General features: G+C 41.3%; 1 protein-coding gene across 2 annotated transcripts in view; it reads left to right on the top strand.

Annotated features, from left to right (window-relative positions):
• PRKG1 (protein kinase cGMP-dependent 1) overlaps positions 1 to 23,209 on the top strand; it is a 1,188,324-nt gene that overhangs the window by 66,582 nt on the left and 1,098,533 nt on the right. Inside the window, exon 1 of one of the 2 annotated variants that reach the window (XM_040624667.1) lies at positions 15,566 to 16,127. The exons of the other annotated variant lie outside the window; for it this stretch is intronic. Coding sequence (XP_040480601.1) covers positions 15,817 to 16,127 — 311 coding nt within the window. The 5' untranslated portion in view covers positions 15,566 to 15,816. Of the gene's footprint in view, positions 1 to 15,565; positions 16,128 to 23,209 lie in introns of those variants that run through there. 2 annotated transcript variants of the gene reach the window in all.

The raw sequence follows: 23,209 nt of genomic DNA, 5'->3' as shown, positions 1-23,209 counted from the left end.
GTGTGGTTCATTTCATGAATTCTTTTCCTCATGGTGAGTGCTTTTTGCATCTTGTTTAAGACATCCTTACTCATAATAACCTTGTGTACCCTGACTGACCTTGCTAAGTTCACTTATTCTAATAGTTTATCTGTAGTTAAACTTATGTATAGGTTTAGAACTATCCAAAGATATAGATAGATGGATAGATACAGATAGATAGTAGATCTAGATATAGAACTTATCCACAAGTATGTAATCTTCCTTTCTAATCTTTATGTATTTTTTTTTCATACCTTATTTCAGTGGCCAGGGCCTCAATTATAATATTGAATAGGTGTGATGATAATGGGAGTCCATTTCTTTTTGTGATATGAGGGGGAAATCTTTCAGTATTTCACCATGAAGCATGAGATTTCTTGTCAATTTTTTTTTTGCAGATATCTTTTATCAAATAAGTACTTTTTATGTTGAATTTATACAGATTATTTTAAAATCATGAATTCATTTTTAATTTTATCACATCCTTTCTGTATCTATTGAAATTACTATTGTTATTGATTCCTAACTTAATTCCTCTGCAGTAACAGTACATGATTTCAAGTTTGCGGAGACTTGTTTCATGGCCTAGCATGTGGTCAGTTTTAATATGACTCGCTTATGCTCTAGGAAATAGTATGTTCTGCAATTTGAGGATAAGCGTTCTACAACTTGCAATTGAGTTTATTAAGTGTATTATTCAAATCTGCTATATCCTGATGAATTTTCTGTCTGCTTAGTCTATCAGTTTCTGAGAGATAAGTTGAAATCTCTTAATAAGATTGTGAATTTATATCTCCTCCCAGCACTATCAATTTTCATTTTTCATGTTTTGAGGCTGTTAGTGAGAACATATAAATGTAAACTTATGATCCCATTATGATAAATTAATCCTTTCATCATTGTGAAATGTTCCTCTCCATCTCTAATAGTGTTTACTTTCTTAAAATATCTCTTAGTATTAGTAGAGTTACATCAGTTTTCTTTTGGTTTGTGTTCACATTTTTTACTCTAAACCTTTTTTGTTCCCTTATATAAAATTGTTTCTTCTATTTTTTAATCCAGTCAGACAGTCTTTGTCTAGTAATTGGAGTATTTAATGTGTTCGTTAGTTTAATCGCAGGTACATTTTGGCTTCAGTCGATCATCTTACTATTTGTGTTCTATTTGTGTCTCCTTTTCTATTTGATATTCCATTTTTCCTCCATCAGATTTTCAATTATATATGTTTTATTTCTATTATTGCGTACTCTAGAAATTACAACATGCAATGCATCCTTGAACTAGCAAAATTTAAAGATAAATTAATAGTTTTGTTCCTTCTCAGGCAGTGCAATGCCTAACAGCAAGTTTTCCCCTACTGATCCCCTCCTCTCTTTCCTGTTACTGTTGTTAGATGTTTTTATTGTTTTGTGCAGCAATCAGCCATACAGATTTAACTTCATATTTTTCCTTTCTGTGGTAGTTTTCCCCTTATATCTTTTTGCAGTCATCTACTTTCATTTTCTTTCTTGCCAAAGAATATCTTTTAGTGTCTTCTTTAGAGTGGATCTGTTGGTGACAAATTCTCGAGTTTTTGTTTCCCTGAAAGTGTATTTATTTGCCTTCACTTGCAAAGGATATTTTTGCCAAGTATAGAATTCTATGTTGGTGATTTTACTTCCCTCCAGCCCTTTGAGGTTACCACTCTGTTGTTTAACGGCTTTCACTGTTTCCGCTGAAAGGTCGACTGTGATCTTTTTTTTTTTTTTAAGATTTTATTTATTAATTTGACAGAGAGACAGCCAGCGAGAGAGGGAACACAAGCAGGGGGAGTGGGAGAGGGAGAATCAGGCTCCCAGTGGAGGAGCCCGATGTGGGGCTCGATCCCACAACTCTGGGATCACACCCTGAGCCGCAGGCAGACGCTTAATGACTGAGCCACCCAGGCGCCCCTCGACTGTAATCTTATTGTTGCTCCTCTGAAGGTGATGGGTATATTTCCCCATCTGGCATTAGGAGTTTCTCTTTATTTTTGATTGTAAGAAGTTTTACGATGCTATACCTAGGGTTGTATGTGTTTGTGTTTCTGTCTGCTTGTGCTTTGTATTTCTTGTGCTAGTGGCTTACAGTGCCTCCTGAAACTGAAGTTGGATAGATCTTTCATCAGTTTTGAAAAATTCATAGCCATTACTTCTTCAAATATTGCTTCTGTCCCATTCCATCCTGCCTGCCCTTTTGGGACTCCAATTACATATAGGTTAGACCTTTCCTTTATGAGCCCATGTCTCATATCCTTTTCTTTCCCCCAGTGGGTTTTTTTTTTTTTTAATTCTTTTTCTCTTTTCCTTTTTGTTCTATTTTCTTTGAATTTATAGTCTTGTTTACTAATTTCGTCTCCTGCTATTAAACTACAACTACAGAATTATTAAAATACAGTTACTGAATTTTTTCAGTTGTAAAATTTCAATTTCTTTTATAGTTTCCAGTTTTCTCTTGAAATTACCAACATTTTCATCACATTCCTTAAACATATTTATCACAATTATTTAACAGTGCCTATCAGATAGTTTCAGTAGCAGGATTCCCACGGGTCTGCTTTTGTTGTGTGCTTTTATTTTTTTCTTAGCTTTTTGTTTTATTGTCTCTTGGTGTACCTGTGTCTGATTGAATCCTGGATGTTGTGTGTGACGATGTGAGATCATCCGAGACTCTGGTTTTTGTGATCTCCGACTCTGCTGAGGAGGGAGAGCACTTTTGCTCTTGAAGAGCACGTTGACCGCCTTAACGCCATTATGGATCCGACAGGTTTGACATGCGGTTTCGGTCTTTATGATACTGGATTGTTATCAGTTAACGTTTGGCTTTCATGGTTTTGAACTGGTTGGGCCTCAACTCCAGCCTTTGTCCCTCTGGCCCCATTGGACATTTAGAAGCTTTGTCGATTTCTTAGCCTCTCAGCCTCTAATTCATAGTCCATTATTTATTCTTTTTAGGAGTGTTTTGTAATTTTGTAAATGCCTCCAAAAGGACACTGAATGTTGGGTTTACCTCTCTGGACTTTGTTCTTCTCTGAGATAATTTGCCCTTCAAACCCTATTGCTCAGGAATTTTTGCCTCAAACATTTTTTTGCTGGCGGGGGGCCGGGGGGAGGGGAAACTAGCTTTTCTAGTTATGCTTCGTGTGAGGGTTTGCCAGCAACAAGCTAATTCTTTATCAATAGAAGAAGAAATTGATAAGAAAATCTCTTGAATAAATATCAAACAACTCCCTAATTAAGACAAGGAAAGTAGGTTGAAAGGAAAGGAACAAATAAATAGGCTATGAATTCCAGCTCATAGTCTTTAAAGCTTTGAAAATAATAAGATCTCAAAACTAATTTTTTTTAGAACTTCAAGTGCAGTTTCAGGGCAACGCTAATGTTTATTTTAATTTCTAACGTTAAAAAAATTGGGTGTACTTTATATGCTGTTAGAAGTGCCGGCCAGTTGTTGGCTTGAGTGACTTGATATTTTTCCTCTCCTTTCCTATTTACTGTCAATAAGTTAATGAATACTTCACATTTCCAGCACGTCGATGAGAATCACAATTTTCTGAATTAGTTTGGTCCCAGTAACTGTATAAATGTTCACTTTCCATTCCTATGACTAAGGAACTTCTCACAGATAGCTTAACTGTTTGAAGATCTGTTACTTAATGTCAAATGGAAACCAACAGGGTTTACCTGTTACTTTTATAACGAATGTGTTCAAGAAACATATGGAATGTTTTTTGCTCAATGTGAAATAGAAAATTTGGACAGTAGAGGGTGCAATTGCACCTTTAGTTCTGTAGTTCAGCCCTCAGAAATTAGTATTTAATAGCTGAGGGAAAAATGTGAAGATTGTACTGTTTGCTGAGGCTGTGTACTATTTAGGAAATATATTTGAAATAAACCTTGCAAAGGAGAAGTATAAATTTCACAACAATTTGCTTAACCTTGTACTTTTAAAAAGTGACCAATGAAAATTTCAATTAGATCCCATTTTCTACAACATATTATTTTTAACTGAATAAAATATTTACTGTAAAGAAAGGTATATGTATCTCAATAAGATATTTTTCTTTTATAAATCATAATTACTAGTGATCATTTATATGTATTTTTCCCCTTAAGAAATCTTGCATCCAAAAAGATGATGTATAATGATAACTGCAATGTGAGACTCCTATTTCTTAGGAGGAAAATATGAATAAGAACCAGTAGAGATAAGTAATGTAATGTCAAGAAAGGTCTTATATTCGCATTGTATTAACGTTCAGTTTTTCTTGAAGATCCAAAGTTTTAAGCAGTTGCAAATCAGAAACTTAAGGTTTCCATTCAGAGTCTGAAGCAGCATAAAACAATAGTACCATAAGGCTTCATTTATAAAAAAATTTGTGGGGTATATGTGTACAAAGCTTTGAGTCTCTGTCTCCAGATCTGACTTTCTTCCATGGGAGAGGAGGTCTCCTTTTATATTTTTCATAGGAAAAGTTTCAGCTTTGGTTTTGGTAACTGTCAAAAATTACCTTTATTACAAAATCTATACAGTGCAGTAAATTTGGAGAACTTAGGAAGCCCTTTCACTGACTTTTTGAAATTATAAGAAACAACTACTTAAGAAATACTCCTTTTTTGCCTTAACAAACTATCTACTTCTGTCTTTGGGTTTAATGAGCAGCTGTTTAACCTTGAGATTATCGTTAGCTCCCAAAGATTAGCTCTTTGGCGTTTGGTTGACTGGTAGTAAGGTTATGATTTCGTTGGAAGGGCCATTTCTGAGTTTCCATGGAAAGAGCAAAAGAAAGAACAAGAGAGAGGAGAAGGGGATAAGTCTACCTACTTTCCGAATTAAGTTATTGGATGAAAAGTATTTTGGGGGATTAATTTGCTTTTGAACTCTGTTTGAATCGGATCTTCTGAAGCTTTTATCAATGAGGTGACCGGTTAGGACACGAGCACTAATCAGCTCCACCGTAACTTACAAGCACCTTGCCTGGAAACATCTGCTTTCAAAACACTAGCAGATGGCATTAATACCTTTTGCAAAAAAAAAAAAAAAAAAAAACCAAAAAACCAAAAAACAAAACAAAACCATTAAGAAGGACTCTATAAAGCAGGCCAACTCCAAATATGGACGTCAGCTTTTTGGAAGGAGCAGCTAGGGAAGAAACAGAAGAAAGAAATTGCAGGCGCCCGTGTTATATGAAAGAGCACTGAACCTTGAAGACAATGTAGTGTAAGCCTGAAAGTAAGAAAGACTCTGGGATTTTGGTGATTTAAAAGTACATTAAGACAGTTGATTGTCTAGGTGCAATTTTTTTTTTCAATTTATTTTAACTTAAAAAAAAAAAGACAAAAAATTAAACCCAAACAATTCACTCATTTCTCCCATCTTCCCCATACCCCACCTGTGCCAAGAACCGATCTGCTCTCTGCAGACTGTCTAGGTGTGATTTGAAAAGGTGGAAAGACAGTTGGGTATGAAGAAATATTGTTTCCTAGAAATATTCAGGTTGACAGGTAGAAAACCATTATCGTGGGTCTTAAGCAGGGAAATATGTTCAAAGAGTGATATCTATGTGTTTTTTCCTGCATAAAAAACCACAGTTTTAAGCTAAGCCTCTGATATATTTGATTTCTCATGCACAGAAAGGACATGCAGAATTATGGGGAGCTAAAGCAGTAGTTGTCCGAAAATCATCATATCATAGTTTTCATGGCACCTTTCGCTAACTTGTTACTGAGAAATTCATTACCCGTATTCACTTTTAAGCTGTAATTACCGTATTGATGTTGGTTTTCAGTACACACACACACAGTTGACCTTTGAACAGCATGGGGGTTAGGGACGCTGACCCCCGTGCAGTTGAAAATGCACGTGTAATTTTTTACTCCCCCCAAACTCAACTACTAAGAGTCTCTAATAGTCTGCTGTTGTCTTGAGGCCCTACCAATAACACCAACAATCGACTAACACGTATTTTGTTTGTTATATGTATTCTGTACTGTATTCTTACAATAACGTGAGCTAGGGAAAAGAAAGTGTTACTAAGAATATCATAAGGGAGAGAAACTACATTCACATAGTACTGGACTGTATCAAAAAAATCCACGTGTAAGTGGGTCCACGCATTTCAAACCTGTGTTCATTCAAGGGTTAACTGTGTGTCTGTGTATATATGCACATAATATACACACACATATACACGATATATCAACCCCCCCCCCCATTTCTACTATATACACTTCGTGGCTGCACGCACATAGGGTAGTTTCAAAGGTTTTGCCTAAGGTGATTGTTCTAAGTGGTTAAGGCACCGGTCCAAGGGCAACAGATACAACAAATATTTCTGGGAAGAACATAGAAAATCAGTGCTATTTACAAAGCAGACAAACATGTGATCTGCCTAAGCCCTGGGATACAGGGCAGCTGCCCGTCGGGTGGTCATACTGAAGTTTCAGAGGCTGAGGACACACGCATTTCCAAGTGCCACCCACGTGAGGGGTGCAGACTCTGTATTGTGTCAATGGATATTTAGTTCAGTTTGATGGTTTAATCTCTTGATGGAGAAAAGGTGGGAAGGGTCCACTTTTCGGTTTACTGGCGGTGGTGTGTTGTAGATTCTAGATAAATATTTCTCGAATTCATTGCATTAGTGCAATGGACAAATATAAGGGAGGGCTTGTTCTAGGTGCTGGTGGACGAAATAGACGTAGTTCCTTGTTTTCTTAGAGTTTACTGTCTAATGATAAGACAGCTATTTAACAAATATCCTTGAAAATGACATATAATTATAAATCATAAGTTCTATTATAAGGGAAAATATCATGGGGATGATTCAGAAGGATTATCGGAGGAAATGATATTTTAGGAGAGAAGAGAAAAATGAATTCATTGAGATAATAACTGGTGATGGGGAGGAAATGGGGTTGAGATTTTAGGGTCATGAAAGGGGTTAGGTGAAGGATTTCAAAGGCAGAAAGAGAATCACCAGTGGAAAACCTCTGAAATGTTAAAATGAAATTGCTTGGTGCCTGGAGATTTATAAGAACGAAAAGGTCAGTATAACATTTTTGTGATTAATTATTAATCAGTTGTTCTCCGGGATCTCAGTCCCATTTTAATTTTTCTCTGACCATTTTCCCAGCCCGAATAACAATCCAGTGACCCACCCTAATTTTAAAGAGAGGAGATGTGATTGTGGGTCAAATGGCAAGCCTAGTCCTTCCTGTGAGCACCAAATTTGTCATGTTCTCCGGTTTTCTGCCATGTCATTGGCCATGGTCACAGACGGGGTGAATTGTGACTTTCAAGGGGAGATGCTGATGGTCGGCAGTCCCATTGGTGGGGTCAGGACCGTGTGTTCTGATACTGCTGTGCATGTAGATACTGATGAGGAATTCACAGATTGGGAAGCTGCTTGTTCAATTTCAGTAAGTTGCGTAATTTACCTTTAAACATTCACTATCATAGGGGCACTTGGGTGGCTCAGTCGGTTAAGCGGTCTGCTTCAGCTCAAGTCATGATCCCAGGGTCCTGGGATCAAGCCCCCTTTCAGGCTCCCTGCTCAGTGGGGTGTCTGCTTCGCCCTCTCCCTCTGCCTGCTGCTCCCCCTGCTTGTGCTCTCTCGCTATCTCCAATAAATAAGTAAAATCTTAAAAAACAAAAATTCACTATCATAAATACTCAGGTTCAACACTTAAAGTATTAGACGAAAGAAAGTCTAGTTGTTTGAATCAACTGTATATATTTACTATATATTTATTTTGGAGATTCAAATATATATCGGAAATTTGGAAGTTATAAGAAATAATTCAGAAAGAAATCTGCTTTACTGAGCTTTCCTCAAGTGTTCCCCAAGCATTTTTGACTGTGGAAACCCTCCCTCTTTTTTTTAAGGAACCAGTGTTCTTTAGTTCACACTTGAAGGAAACACTGAGTTGTAGTATATACCTGATTGGTGAGGGCTCTCAATTAGAGTTATGGGCTCGCTAGCAAGGCTGTTCACTGACCACTGAGTTTAGCTATTCCACCAGCTGTTACCATATGCTTCTTCTTGTTTTTTTGTGTTTTCTTCATTAATTATTCTGATTTCTCTCAACTGGATATTCCCTGGTTGCAGAATATGAAAGTCATATAATATGTTAAAAATTTGCTGTGTAAATAGATTGGTGATTAAAAGACCATATACTGAGAATATGAAAGTACAAAAGTATTTTTAGGAAAATACTAATGTAATAAGATTTTAAATGCTATATGTTTCAGTGCGCTTTGAAATATGTCTTTATTGTCTTTTTGTGAAAATTCTTAGAGTACTCATTGAGAAATACTAAATGAACAAAATCATCTTTTGGCATTTTCTGAAGTTATTATGCTTTAAAAACATCTCCAATGGGTTAAGACTGATTGCACGATTTCAGGGACTCAAACAAGTATCACCATCTGTATCTCGAGAGTTCTATGTTAGGTTTACGGTGTTACCTTTTAATTTGTAGGAATGGGAGAGAAATTTTCTCTGTCTTGGTAATGCTGTCGTTTGTATCACAAAGACTTTAAAAACCCTGTGATGGGAAGAGAGACCTGAGCTACTGTGTCTGAAAAATGAAAAAGTAAGCAGCGAGGTGGTTTTCTCTGTTTCCCCGGGTATGTTCACCTCACGTGCTCTCCTCTACTTTGACATAAATGAGGGTTGATTAGGAGGGTGTGGTTTATATATCACACCTCTGGCATATGCCTGACTTTGAAGCATCTGCAATACACACACACACACACACACACACACACACACCCGCACTGTCAAGTCGATTTCCATGTAACAACAGTTCCTTACAGTTTGAGTATAGGGAGAGGCATATAGAACTAATTAGATATTTTAAAGACTTTTTGATATATTTTGTTTTCTGCACAAATTAAAGTGTTCTCAATTGACCTTAACAGCTATTACCTATGAAGAGATAGGAGGTGGGATTTTCATATGAACTGAATCAGGTTCCGTGTGCACAAATCATAAAGCATGAAGTGAAAGAATAAGGTAACTTTAAGAACAGGAAGCTAGGAATGGGCTCAGTTGGGTTCTAAACTTGCTTCTGCCTTGGGTGAGTCATTTGACTTCCTTGGCCTTCAAATTTCCTTAAATTTAAAATTAGGATGTTCAATTACATAATCTCAGTGGTACATTTCAGCTCAATTCTGTGACATCCATTATGAGCGAAAAAAATAAGGATTTTTTGCTGCCTTTTTTTTTTTTTTTTTTTTTTGGTTGCAGGTAGGGAAGGGTGGGGTGTCCATCCCAGCCAGTGCTAACCGTCTTTTAGTTCTCTGTATTTTGGGAGTGCTAGTGATACAGGCAGAGAGTAACTAAATTAAATAATGGGATGCATGTGGAAATGCTGTGATATTAGCTAAGTTTCCGTTCGCTGACTGCCGAGAGAATGTTACTTGCAGTGTACGGATAGAGGGTCTGACCAGTGGAAACTGCAAAGTGAAAATAAGCAATTTCCACCAAGTTCTGTATGTTCCTAACAGCAGCAATTGCTTTTAACATTCCACGAATAAATGTTTTGAAGATTTCTCTGTCATTTTTTCCACTTAAAATTGGTATTCAACATAGATGCTTTTCTAAGAAAGATAGATCGTGAGACTTGTGGCTGTACTGTATTCTATGGAAAACGTAGATGAATTTTCCGTAATAGCTCCCCAAATTAACTTTGATATTTGAGTGAAAACATTCTTACATAATGCAGTGACTCAAGACAGACACTGAATATTCTGCCTAATACCAAAAAAGGGTAAAAAGTCTCTATTTGATATTTATTTTTTTATGGGGCATTCTTACCTACGAGAGCAAATGCCTGTGCTTTGTGCTTTGAGAAATGATTTTTAAAAAATACAGTCTGGACCAGGAAGAAATTACTGAATCTTTGAAAAAATGTGCATTGGGCAAGGTGACGCAATTTTACATTTGGTTACAAATGCATAGTGAAAATATGTGTCTCCTGGGCCCCAACTTGGGTCTCTATTCTTGGTCCATGGGTAATGGCTTCATAAATATCAGTCCCACGTCTTGACCCGAGAATGATATCCACTTGCTTTACCAGCCTACCACTTCACTTGCCCATCATTAAAGGTGGATTTCTGGATTTCCATCTCATGATGATTGTATAAAAGTCACAATATCAAGAGTTTTCTGAATTTGAAGTTAGGGGCTGTCTACTTGGTCATTAAGTTCATGAGGATGAAGATCTCTGTATGCTTACCTCCTAAGTCTTTTTGCTCTTGCCTGCAACCTCCCGTCTTCCAGCTCTCCGACATTCTCACAGCGCAAACAAGTGCCTTGCTAGCTTTCTGTTGCCTCATGCATTCATCTGACTCACCGATAAAAGCCCATTTCACTCAAACTTCTATTTTATTATCTTTCTTACATCTTCAGTACTTTCTCACTCTACCGATGTTAGTAAGTTCACTAGCAAAATGTAGTTTTCGTTTTTACTTTCAATTTGGATTACAAAACATGTAGGTTGAAAATGGCCGAGTTATATCAGCTGTTAAATGCAATGTAAAATAAGAGCAGCAACCAAAAGGCATTGACTTCAGAGCCGTTCTTCTATAAGCTGCATGATATCAAATATGTTCTCAAGTGCAAAATTACTTTCTCAAATAGTTTTGACTATCCCGTGGAAAATACTGATGCATTAACTTACGAAATGATGTGCCTTTGTATACAAGATTAATCACTGAAATAGGACTGAGAAAATAAATTTATTAGTCAGGAGAGATATTACAATATTGTATCCTCATGTATACATTCACTGGGCTTAAAATGTAGCAAAATGATATTTTGTGAACAAAGTATTTTAAATTCCATTTTATGCATTTTAAAATTCTCCATTCATGAAAAAAATATGGAAAACCAAATTCTATTCTTCTTAAAAACATGTCATTTCTTCTAGTATTTGGAAACATTATTTGGAAATGAGCAGCTTCCTGAAGAGCCCAGAGAAGTGTTCTTTTTGGCAGACAGTGCTTGGGTTTTCATGAACACCACTTCAGGCTCCATAATAACATGCCATCATTTTAAGCTGTGGAATATAAGGATTCATTTCAACTGATATTAGGCATGACACTAATTCGGTATTAAACTCTAAGCACATTAGCAATTATGGTACAATGCACTATTACTTTCCAAATCTCTGCAGTAAGTTTTTCATCATTAATGGTTTATGGTTTTTTTTTTTCTTTTCAATGCAGAACGTATCATGCACAGAAGTTTAACTTCAAAAAGCCAAACCATTAGAATTTTTACTTATATCCATTTAAATCAGGGTTCCTGATGGCCGAATCATCCACCAAATATAATCATAAGAATAATCTAATTCTGTAGGAGTTAATCAAATAGCAGGTGCTTTAATTATTGTGGTTTACCCATAGAAAGCCAATATGTTTGAAGTCCAGATTTTTTATAAAAACAGTAAACCAAAAGGAAAGCCTAGAATCTCTGTCTACTTTATCAAAGTGCAATTAAAATTCTGTCATATGACTCATGCCCTTTATAGCCCAAAGACAGTTCCTGTGGAATCTTCTTATGCATCGAAATAGGATGATTGTTTCCTTAAAACATATTGACACAAACAAATGTGTAAGTGGGTCGTAATGTGCCTAAAGTAATAGGTATTATCATTACAGATCTTCCTAGGTTTGACTTTTCTCTCTGTAACTGTGAAGGTAAAATTTGAAAATATTGATAAAGTAGGGAGGTTCAGCAATCCTGAATTAAATAGAGTGACCAACTATCCTGGTTTGTCCAGGACCAAGGGGTTCCTAGGACTTCAGTTTTAAAACCTGGATGGTCTAAGTGATTTTAGTATTAAAACCAGGACAATCCCAGATAGATGGGTGCAAGGTAGTCACCTTCAACCAGAATGAAATGGTGCTGGAGTGAAGACAATTTGGGGAAGAAGAAGTTCTAAAAATTCTCTTTCCTCCTCTTTCAGAATTTTCGCCATTCATTAGGTGGGTGATGCCTTGCCTCCACTTTTTTCAAATGTAAGCGGAAGTAATAATAAAGACTTGCTGGTGGGGTTACATTAAACAGTGCCTGTCATGCATTCAGAGTTCAAGGAAGTTAGTTATTTTACTGTGGCCTTGATTAAGCTTAGCGATTTAGAGCATGCCAGCATGTCTACCAGTAACGGTCACTTTCCTATTTCTTAAGGGTACTTGTTTCCTGTAGTAGTTTTCTGTAAGGAGTGGCTTCCATCACCTAAACAGCTCAGCAGTGTTTGTTTGTTTCTACTCAAGATATGTACATGAAATGGCAGAAGAAAATTTCATTCTTAGGACTCTTCTGCGAAATGGGGCATCAGTGGAACGGACACTCGGATGAGTGTCCTTTTGAGGCTAATTATGGTTTTCATGAAGGATGATAAATTCTACAGACTTTATTTTTTAAGAGTCAGTATTATGATAGAGCTGCCTTATTGGAATGCCTCTTTAAATGGTTGTGAGATTGAATAAGGAAGGCATGATACAGTGTATTCTCAGTCGTGAGGGCTGGGTGCAGAATTGAAGAGCATCAATATGCCACAGGTGGGTCTGGCAACTGGTGGAACTTAGCTTCCCTTAGGGCGGGAACAAAGAGAGACCAGCTGAAGAGCCAGTTGTGAGTTGACTATGGAATTCTAGAGTCTGAAGTCAGTTCCTTCAATGTTGAATTGCTCTGCGTTCTAGCATCTACCATGGAGACCTCAGCCCATGATAGAGGCAGCGGGAGAGTGCAGTAGATGCCACTCCACTCCATTTCAGATTGGTGTATTCACTTCCTAGTAAGCAGAAAGGAGACTTGTGCCTGATCTCTGATCTTATAATTTAGCCAACTTAGTTTACCATGAGACACACAGGACATTTGTCTGTTGAAATGTAACTATAGGACCTTGATTTTTCACGTAAAATTTATTTCCAGAATTTGCCAAGTACAATACAAAAGATGTTTTAAAAAAGATTGGGATCGCTCAAAAGGTTGAGATGGAAAACCGGGCCCCTTAAGATCTAAACAACCAGTTAGGAACATCATTTTTGCAAACTTACTTAAAATATTTACTTTGATTCCAAGAATGGAAAAGTCGAGAATTCAGGATTTTGCATATGTAATTATAAAGTGGGGGGGGGATTAAATTTATTCTTTTCATAGTACAGGCTAATATAACCAAATATATCCTTATACCTTGAATACTTTTAAAAGTGTAAGTCAATTGTAATAGTCATATATTTTGGCAATTTACGTTCTTTGCATGTATTATAATAGACTTCTGACTCTAGAGATGGAATTCCTCATGGGATAGATACATTTTGTATCACAAGAATGAAAGGTAGCATGGATATTTCCTCTAGTGGCATGTAGATATGATAGCTTAAATAGTGAAAAATATTTGCATGCTCAGTGTGAAAAAACTCCACTTTTATTCAAAATACCTGAATATTTATTTTCCTTTGTGCATGTAGACAGGCTTTCTACAAATGAAGAATCTCCCTACTTTGTGCTGCCCAAAGACACTAAGTAACTCCATTTAAGCCTCAAATGAACCTTAAAACATAACCCTGCTTAGCGGTTGTCTAAAGATACCCCTGTACATTGCTTCTGTTTCTAGACATAAACTCTTGGCCTCAGGGACCCTTATATAGATCTATAGGAAAAAGGCATTTAATTTTAAACATTTTCCCATGGAATTAAAGAATCCCTATAGGTTAAATAAAGAACGAATTTGGCCTTTTGCCTGGGACAAGGAAATTGTCACAGAAGCTCTGTTTTAGGATAGAGTCAGTTATACAAAGCCACAGCTCTTCTGCTTGATTTAGTTTTAATTAAAACAACAATTCGGAACTATTTCACTACTGTCAGTATTTGTAAGTTACTCATGGTCTGTTCATTACAAATGAAACTGTTTCGGGAATTATCCACTTTATGTATGACATTCTGAAATAAATGTATTTCTGAAAATGTCTGTCCGTGTTGGAAAGCGGAAAAATTAAGTGTCTTATATCATCTGTGCTAAGAGTATTAGATCATGATCTGAGTGGAAGAACGTTTAGGATTGTACGTCCTTTGTCATGCGCACCTCTAATTATAAACAGATACACTGTGAATCAAGAAGTTGGTTAAGTGCCATTGGCTAGCTGGGTTTTTGTTTTTTGGTTTTCGGTTTTTTCCTCCCCTTTTTTTCTCTTAGCTCAGATAGAAAAAGTTGTGTATTCAAAAGTAAAAGCAATTTGTTTTTGAGGCTGATATATTCGTTCTTGGCTAAGTTTAGATTCCAGGGAATAGTTCTGGATTGCAGTTCGATTTTAATGTATTTTCTATCGACTTTTGGTGTTAAGGAATGGCCAAGTAGAGCAGTGCTCAGGAATAGTAATTAGGGGGCTGCTAATAAAGGTGCTATAAAGTTGGAGTTGGTGAAGATTTAGCTAAATATTAGGAATTTAGGTGAGTAGTAAGTAAATATTTGTAGATTCTAACCATGTGTTCAGATGATGGGAGAATTCCCCTTCCACGGACAGATGCAACCTAATTGTCATCATTTTAGGAAATACTAAGTGGGCAGAGATGAGGAGAGTGGATAGAGGTGGGCTGGTATAGCACAATTTTCTGCAGCCCATCTGGGCTCCCCCTTCTTGTCATGATCCCTCCTCTTCACAGTTTGTGTCTTGCCATTCCAGTGTAAGGAGACCGGTCTAACAGCTTGGTTGTCACAGAAGGAATATTTTTTAAAGATACAGTTCAATTTCAGGATGGACTTTTTTGGAGCTCGGCACAGATTTTTCCTGCCCCCCTCCCGCCCCCCGCCCCAAGTTAAGCGAGGCCCAGCCAGAAACTCTTCCGCAGATACTAGCTCAGGTGGGAGGGAGAGCTGAGCGGCCTTCTCGGGCCCAGACCTAAAAAGAGTTCCTTCGTGTGAGTTTGGAAGGGGCGGAAAGGGGGGCAATTGGCAGGAGCAGGCGAGAGCCGCCCCACTTCGGGAGACGAACCCGAAGCCCCGCCCCCTTCGCCCCTTCCCCACAGGCACCTGCGCGTCACGGAGCCCTCCCGGGCGCGGGCTCCTCTCCGGCGGGAGGCAAGTTTCTTCTCCAGCGCCAGCCACCTGTGCGAGGCGCTCCCCGTGGGCAGGGTGGCGTGAGCAAGGGGAGACGCGGCCACGCAGCTCGGGAGCCTCTGCTGGGGAGGCCGGCGGCCGGAACACCTCCGGACCCCGGAGCTTTTCGGATGCCGAGCCCGCCCTGCCCGAGGACGCGTCCAGGACCGTAGCCCAGCGGCCTCGAGGCCGGGGTGCCGGGGCGGGAGGGGGTGGTGTCCCCCGGCTGGCGCCTCCCCGGTCTGCGCGGGGTCCTCCGCGGCGTCTCCCCCACCTCCCCACCCCGAAGTGGCGCGCCCGCCCGCTCCGCCCCGCCGCGCGGCTTATCAGGAGCCCCAGGCGCAGCGCCCGCTTCCTCCGGCGCCCGCCGCCCTGCGCCCGCCTCCGGCCCTGCGCTCGCCGCGCCTCGGCTCAGTCCCGGCTTGGACCTGCTGTCTCGCGGTCCCCACGCTCAGCCTCTCCGGCGGCCCGAGAAGTGCGAGCTGCACCGAAAGTCGGCGCCGGAGCGGCGGACTGGGCATGCTCAGAAGCCAGGGCTGGCTCTGGGCTCGAGTAGGAAGCGACTGCACTCGGGAGGCGGCGGCGACTTTGGGGAAAGTTGACCGGAGAGGGGAGCAAGCCCCAAGGCGCGCGGCAGAGGCAGGAAGGCGGCCCGGCGGCCCGGAGGAGCATGGGCACCCTGCGGGATTTACAGTACGCGCTCCAGGAGAAGATCGAGGAGCTGAGGCAGCGGGATGCCCTCATCGACGAGCTGGAGCTGGAGTTGGATCAGAAGGACGAACTGATCCAGAAGCTGCAGAACGAGCTGGACAAGTACCGCTCGGTGATCCGGCCGGCCACCCAGCAGGCGCAGAAGCAGAGCGCTGGCACCTTGCAGGGCGAGCCGCGCACCAAGCGGCAGGCGATCTCCGCCGAGCCCACCGCCTTCGACCTCCAGGATCTCAGCCATGTGACCCTGCCCTTCTACCCCAAGAGCCCACAGTAAGCAGGGGTGCGGCGCCGGGTCCGCGCGGCGCCCTGTCGGTGGGGAGCTGCGGGTCTCTGTCTTGTGTGTCGGCCCCCGCCCCTCGCGCTTGCCATGTCTGTCCTCACCCTCAGAGATGTTGCATTCTAACGGGCACTTCTCGCGCGCTGTGCACGTTTCTCAGAGCCACACTCGCTGCACCTACGTTTGCCTTCGTGTCTTTGTCAGATGTCAAGCTATTTTTAAAAAATAGACATACACATTCATCTGTGCCACCCACCGCACATAGTTCGAACGCGCCCCAGGTGTGTGTCCGGCCGTGTGTGTGTGTGAGTGTGTGCGTGTGAGTGCGAGAAGAGGAATAAAAAGCCCCGTCTCCCAAATGCCCTGGCAAACCTGCCCAGCCGGAAAATCCTAAATGCAGGCTCATCAGACTTGAAATGAAATGCGTCTGATATCACCCTTACTTTCTCTGCTTTTGTGGCTCGCCCGGATTTCTCTACATGCCAGCGATTCACGCTGGTACCCCTCAAACCTGAGGTGCTGTCATCATCAAAGTGTCAAAAATAAGCAAATACGCATAGAAAAGGGAAGATTTTTTTTGATTTCCTGAATTGGATGGCATTTAACAGCCCGCAAATGGAAGCACAGTCTGTTGATTAAAAAAAAATTTTTTTTTCATACCATCCGAGGGAGAATGTTGCTTATTTTCCTTAAGGAATTTGCATAATGTTACCAGTGAGGTGCCTCGACTATCCAGAGGTTGCGTGTTTCCAGGGTCAAGCGTGAGGAGTACACTTCCCTTTATTGACAATGTGGACACATTGTTTGCCTTACTCCTGGCTTCCGATGCAACCACTCTGGTATCCTTCTTGCATTTAGAGAACTATGTTCTGATGTCAGTGGGCTTCATAACTTGGGTAGGAAAATTGAATCCAACTTGTTATACACATCTCAACGCAGAGACCTTATGGAGAGTAAAGTGGCAGGAACACGCGATTAGTATAGAATGAGGGAGAGCACCCAAATGAATGGTATTTTTAATAATTAGGTAATGACATAATAACATGAGAGATTTTGCTACTCGATTCCCAACTACATCACACTGGCTGGATGACACGTGTTACATAATAATGCACTTCACAAACCCAAGAAATTAATATAAGGAGAAAGGGTAAATACACGATTGTCTCCATTTGTATTTGTTGGATTTGGGGGGACCTATCAGGCAGGTACCGATTATACTTTTGAAAACTTAAGAGTTATACCTACCCCTGTTGGTTCCCATAGAGCTTTTACAGACGGAGTTTGCATTCTCCCAGAGCATGGGGAAGAAACAATGAGGGTAAACATTTCAGAGAGTCTGACCTCAGCAAGTTGCCCCATCAGTAGACTTCGATTTGCCTTGGGGACCGGAATGATTCGCATCTCCTTCAACTTTCTCCAGTAAATTAATTTGCAGTCCCGACATGCTTGCCTGTTTTAGCTAACGAGGTACATGGCCATCTCTCCTGGGCCAACTTTTGCATAATGAAAAAATAACTCCAAGACAGCTCTCTGCATTTTTAAGTATTGCATAGGGTCTCATTTTAGTATCTGCAGGACTTTGGAGTAACACAGAGAAAACTCTACTTTCATAAAAAGACCATTTTAATAGGTTTTATAATGAAGCATGATCAAGCCAGCTGATAACGCCAGTTAAACACTGGATCAGAGAAGATCTGGAGGAATCTAGGCAGTAGGGAATGAGCTGTAGAAATGGGGTCAAGTTTGAGAAGTCTCTTAGTACTCAACATGCAGAACAACTAATTTTTTTTTTACAAGTCCATGGTGGAAAATGAAATTAGCGTGGCAAATAATTCACACCATTCTGTTATAATAAACATTTTATCTATGGAACAATGCTGTGCGTTCTGATATTTATTTAATAACGTGCTTTAAAGAAATCAGCTGTTTAAGGTATCACCATGATGGTTTTGGTGATTCTGAAGGATTCTATTGAAGAAAAAGGATAGAATGTCTTCCAAGCTTAAATAATTTTGGAAAAACATCTGTTCTTTTTTCACACTTACATAAAGAAAACTAGAATAAAATTGGCTTAAGTGGTAGAGTGTACCTTTCTTGAAAGAGAAGTTACATTGTATGCAAAATGATTATACCTTATGTCATTTGAATGATTGTGCAAGACAGCTCCACAAAGAATTAGGAAAACTTGCCAAACCAAAGAAGACTTGCTCGAGTTTCAGTTTATTTCACTGTGAGTAATCTGATTGTACAGGCTGACTGGCAACAAGTGTTTATGTCTTTATATTTTGCTTTTAGTACGACTTATATATAGTCCTCTTTCTTAAACTCACAGATCATTGTGAGTTCGCGTTAAAAGGAAACCACCTAAGTAGCCTAAAATGGATTTCAAATTCACTTCCTGTGAATTGTCTGTTCTCTTTTCATTAGATGTAGGTAACTGCCCAGCTAAGGTTCTGTTTTCAGTTATATATGCAAATATGTTTACGTTTTGCTTACTGAGGTTGCCCTCTGAGGGTTATAATTTTGAAAAACTTCTTTTAATGATTTTTGATCATTTAAAAATAGTGTAAAATGTAAATTATTAACTTAAATAATTTTATCATTTTTGGGTTAGAATTTTCCCTGTAAGCTGGGAATGGGAGGCAGTACTCTGTCAGAGCTGGGGAGCTCTTTCTGAACATTGTGTGTGTGTGTGTGTGTGTGTGTGTGTGTGTGTGTGTGTGTTGGGGGCTGGGGAGTTTTCTTGTTTGTTTCTTTCACACTGGTATAGAAATATCCCTTAAGTCCTTCCTCTATTAGGAATGTGAAGTAAAGAACTGATATAGCAGTTGGTACTCTATTCCATTACTACCACATAACTACTTGAGAATGTAAAACTATTAGGCTGTATGTTTTGAAATAAATTGAGCAACTAATCCCTTAAAAATGAAAAAAATATATAAAAATATCCATTTTATGAGATCAGCTAGTCTGTTGGTTCTGTATATAGGATGATTCTTATGGACTTTTAGAGTAATTTTATTTCATGATATTTCATTCCTGAACAGGTCAGAATATTTAGTCTCCAACATTTTGATCTAAATGCTTTACCTGTTGTAAATATTCTCAAATCCTTTCCATTTTGCTGTCCCAGGGTTGCGTGTCGTTTCAATTGGGCTGTATAGACTTAAATTCCTATAAAAAGTTGTTACTGTCTCTGAATTTTTGTCCACCTGATGCTTTTCACCCCAGAGGTAGCTAAATTTCAGAGAATGATACGTTTTGTAATGTTTCACTCTTTGGTTGTGAAATACTTTGGAAGAGCTGAGGGTGAAAAGAAATGGATTTTCTTATTTTTAGGGAGGCATTAATTTTAACAAGCCCTTATATGATCTTTTAAAACTGGACACTAACACATCTCTAGAGAAACAGTATCTTCCTAAAGGCTGTGTGTTAAATTTTGTTGGAAAAGTTGAGAGAATACTAGAATTTTGGCATAATCATAGATGGTAGAATATTAAAACATAGATTTCTTTAGAGGGAGCAATTAAATTCCAAATGGGCCCTACAGTTCTGTTGAGTACTTTTATGGGATGTCTGCCACGTGCAGCTATCCTGACGCGTTAGAGGTGAGAGACACAGAGGCCCTGCATCAAGTAATTAATGCTACACAAGTATTCTAGAAGGTAGAGAATAAGTTCAACCGCAGAGGAGACGCCTGAGAAAGTTGGCAGAATAGAATCGCGCCCCTTTAATTTCATGGTGTTGGACATCTGGTGCAGGTGGGGTGTTTAAAGGGGGCGTTTGGGGGGCTGCTGGACTTAGGTGCTCAGGGAACGGAAGGGGCACCGTGGGAATGGACAGGACCATCTGGCCGACAGGACACATGGGACCTTGACAGCAACTAGGGGCGGCACCAAAACACCACAGTGGGAGCTGAGGAAGAGCAAGTTGAGGCCACAGAAAACGCGCACCTCGCTTTCTGTTTTATAGAGTAGGCAAGAGGGCATTTCTGCCGGTGTTTCGAACGCTCCAGACGCGCATGGGCACACGGTGCGCTGTACCCGGGCGAGCACCCAGTGTTCCCATCAGCCCAGCGTTGAGTGTCAGAAAGTCCCTCCTGCCTGCGCAGCCCGGATGAGAGCTGTCACCGGCCCAACTAGGTGAGAGCCTTTCACGGAACCAAGCAGCAGATGGTTAAAACTCGCTAAGACGCGAGTCCCACTGTAGAGAAAACAACTTCCTTTTCCCGTCTCGCTGCTGAGTATTCTCATCAGAAATAATCTCCTTTCGCGCCCCAGGCCAGCACGGCAGACTCCTTACACACCGGGCCACCGGGATGGAGATGAGAATTGCACCTGCAGTCGGTTTCTGAAATCCATCTCCCTTGTTTTGGTGGAGGAGTTAAATTCCAACTTAATGCTGTCCTCATAGACTCTCCCATTGAAGTTGCATCGTTCATTTGACATGACGGCCTGCTCATTAAAACTGAGGTCGTGGAAGCTTTTAGAAAAATGTCTGAGGCCAGGCTGCTGAAACCCTGTTCGGGTGTTTTTGAAGCACAGTCAAGTTGTATGACCCCTCCACCGGGGTTTATAATGAAAATGCTGACAAGCCCTTAAACAGAGTGGCTCCAGAGGCTGAGACTATCCATGGCCAGCTTCCTCGCTCTCCCGGGCCACGTTTCCAGGCACCTGCTACTTAGTATTTCACTAAAGAGTTGGGCACACCGTGTTTCTGTTGTTGCTGTTTGCAGGTTAGAGGCATATGGACGCATTTTTTCCCCTGTCTGCTTAGCTGTGGAGGGTCTCCATGGTATCCTAGCAACCGGATTTGAACACCAGGCTGCTGCTCTTTCTGCCACGGCTGCCATAGGTGCTGCTGCCCATCCAGGGCTTGCTGCTGGCACTCAGACTCTCCGCCTCGAACCCTCCCTGCTCGAGAGCGCAAGACGCTGGGATCAATAAGCACGTGGGGGAAGCCGCAGTTACCAGTATGCTCCCAGCTTCTTACACAATCACATCTGTGGCATTTAGAATCCTAATGTGAGTGGTGGAGCTGGCAGGGCTTGCCACCCCTCCCCTGGCAGCCCTCTCCACTTCCTCACACCCAGCCTCCTGACACCGGCTCTCCCTGGGCTCCTCGGCATCTCCTTCACATTCAGTCTCTGCGAAGTGAGATAGGTGCCGCCCGTGTGAACTCCCTGAGTGTAATTGTGAGTCAAAGCGGAGGAATGTGCTCCCTCCAAAACGGTCCTGTTGGTCCGAACAATGGCACAAAGACCGTGGCTGCGGGAAAACAGGGGTTTAACAAGAGGTGGGGCTCCTCGCAGCCTCTCAAAAGGGTCTTGCTTCTGAATGGGTTTTATAATCATGGTTATCACTAGGAACAAAGCAGGAGAGTACAGTGGGAAGAAGAGAGGGGTGGGTGGGGGTGGGGTGCACAGAACGAGTATTTTGGAAAATGCTCAAGGGCCAGGCAGGATGGATAAGGGACGGGCGAGACAAGAGGAGCATCGTTAAAGCTGCAACAGAGTTGCGGGGATGTTGGGAAGGAGTGATGGGTTTTGTGGGCGACTCAATAGGCAGTGACTGGAACCGAATTAACAAGTAAGACAGCACTTTGTGGAGGAAGACAGCCGTAGGGAGGAGACTCGTGGACTGGAGGACATCAGAGGTGGCCTTCTCTGGGAGCGGGAGCCATCCTGGGCTTTTGGCAGAAAACCATTAAGATGTTTCCCTTGAGACCAGTGCTCGTTTTGAATGCCTTGTATTGTCCCTTTGAAACATCCCTCAGTGTGATACCAGGAGGGCTTGGGGGTGTTTGTGCAGGTCGTAGTACAGAAGGAAAGGATGAGGAGAGCAAGTTAGTGCATCACGGTTTCTGAAAAAAAGCAGGTCAGAAGGGCACTGCCTGTCTCTGTCACAGTGCCTACCATTTATGGACACTTACTCTGTGTCAGGTACCGCTCCCTGTGTTTTCCGTAGCTTGTCCCTTGACCACTCCAACAGCCGTCTGAGGGAGACTCCAAATTATCCCCATTTCAATGCACTGAGCTTGTCCCTTGACCACTCCAACAGCCCTCTGAGGGAGACTCCAAATTATCCCCATTTCAATGCACTGAGGTATGGGTCACTGAAGTTCCGAGAAGCTTACAACATGACTTGCCCAAGGTGACACACTTTGTAAAAGGCTGAGCCCAAATTCCAACTCCAGAGCTGCTCTCCCTAAGCCACGGGGCTCTTCTGCTTCCCAAACGGTTGTGAGGTTAAGCAGTTGTGCCCAAACCCACTGAATAGCATATAGGCTGTTCTCAGGGAGTGTCTGTTCACCGGTAATAGGAGGCAGAAGTAGGGGAGAAGTGGAAAAATAAGAGGACAGTGCTTCCCAAGGTGCACATTAGAATCATCTGGGGAACTCGAAAAAATTCCAGTGCCTGGGTCTTACCCCAAGCCAATTAAAGTAATAATGCCTGGGAGTGCACGCCTCCGTCAGCATTTTTTAAAGATTTCCCCAGGTAGCTCCACTGTGAAGGGCCAGGATAAACGTCCCACTTAAAGACTTGACTGTTTCTATTGGTGGAAACCTTTAAGGACGAGGGGCTTACAAACGCAGTGGACCCTCCCCCCCAACTTCTGCTTTATCCGCCCACACAAGTGATCACTACTTTACCTAGCTCGTTGGTTCTCGACCTTGGCTACATGTTAGAATCACGTAGGGAGCTTAAAAAAAAAGATCTTTCCTGGGGAGGTGGGGTCCCCTCACCTCCAAAGATCCTGATTTAATTGCTCTGGGGTGGACATGAGGAATAGATGTATTACTTTAGCTCCCGAGATGATTCTAGTACGCAGCCGGTGTTGAGAACCTCTTCTGTATTCCATTCGAGCTCGGTTATTCCAGGTGACTTGAATTCCCATCCTTCGGGAAGGCACTTTCCTTGGTCCATTTTGACCAACCCAGATGCCCTGCTTGCCGTGGAGCCAGGCAGCTCTGGCTCCCATTGGCCCCTGGGCCTGTAGCATCTGCACCTGTCCATCTGTCGGTCTGCTGGTGCTCTCTGGGGTTACCTCCCAGGACCCAGGCACACAAAAGT

This window comes from Ursus maritimus, unplaced genomic scaffold (genome assembly GCF_017311325.1).
Source record: "Ursus maritimus isolate PB19 unplaced genomic scaffold, ASM1731132v1 scaffold_7, whole genome shotgun sequence".
NCBI lineage: Eukaryota > Metazoa > Chordata > Mammalia > Carnivora > Ursidae > Ursus > Ursus maritimus.
Note: the sequence above shows the minus strand (reverse complement) of the source record. Positions and strands in the feature narration are given on the sequence as shown.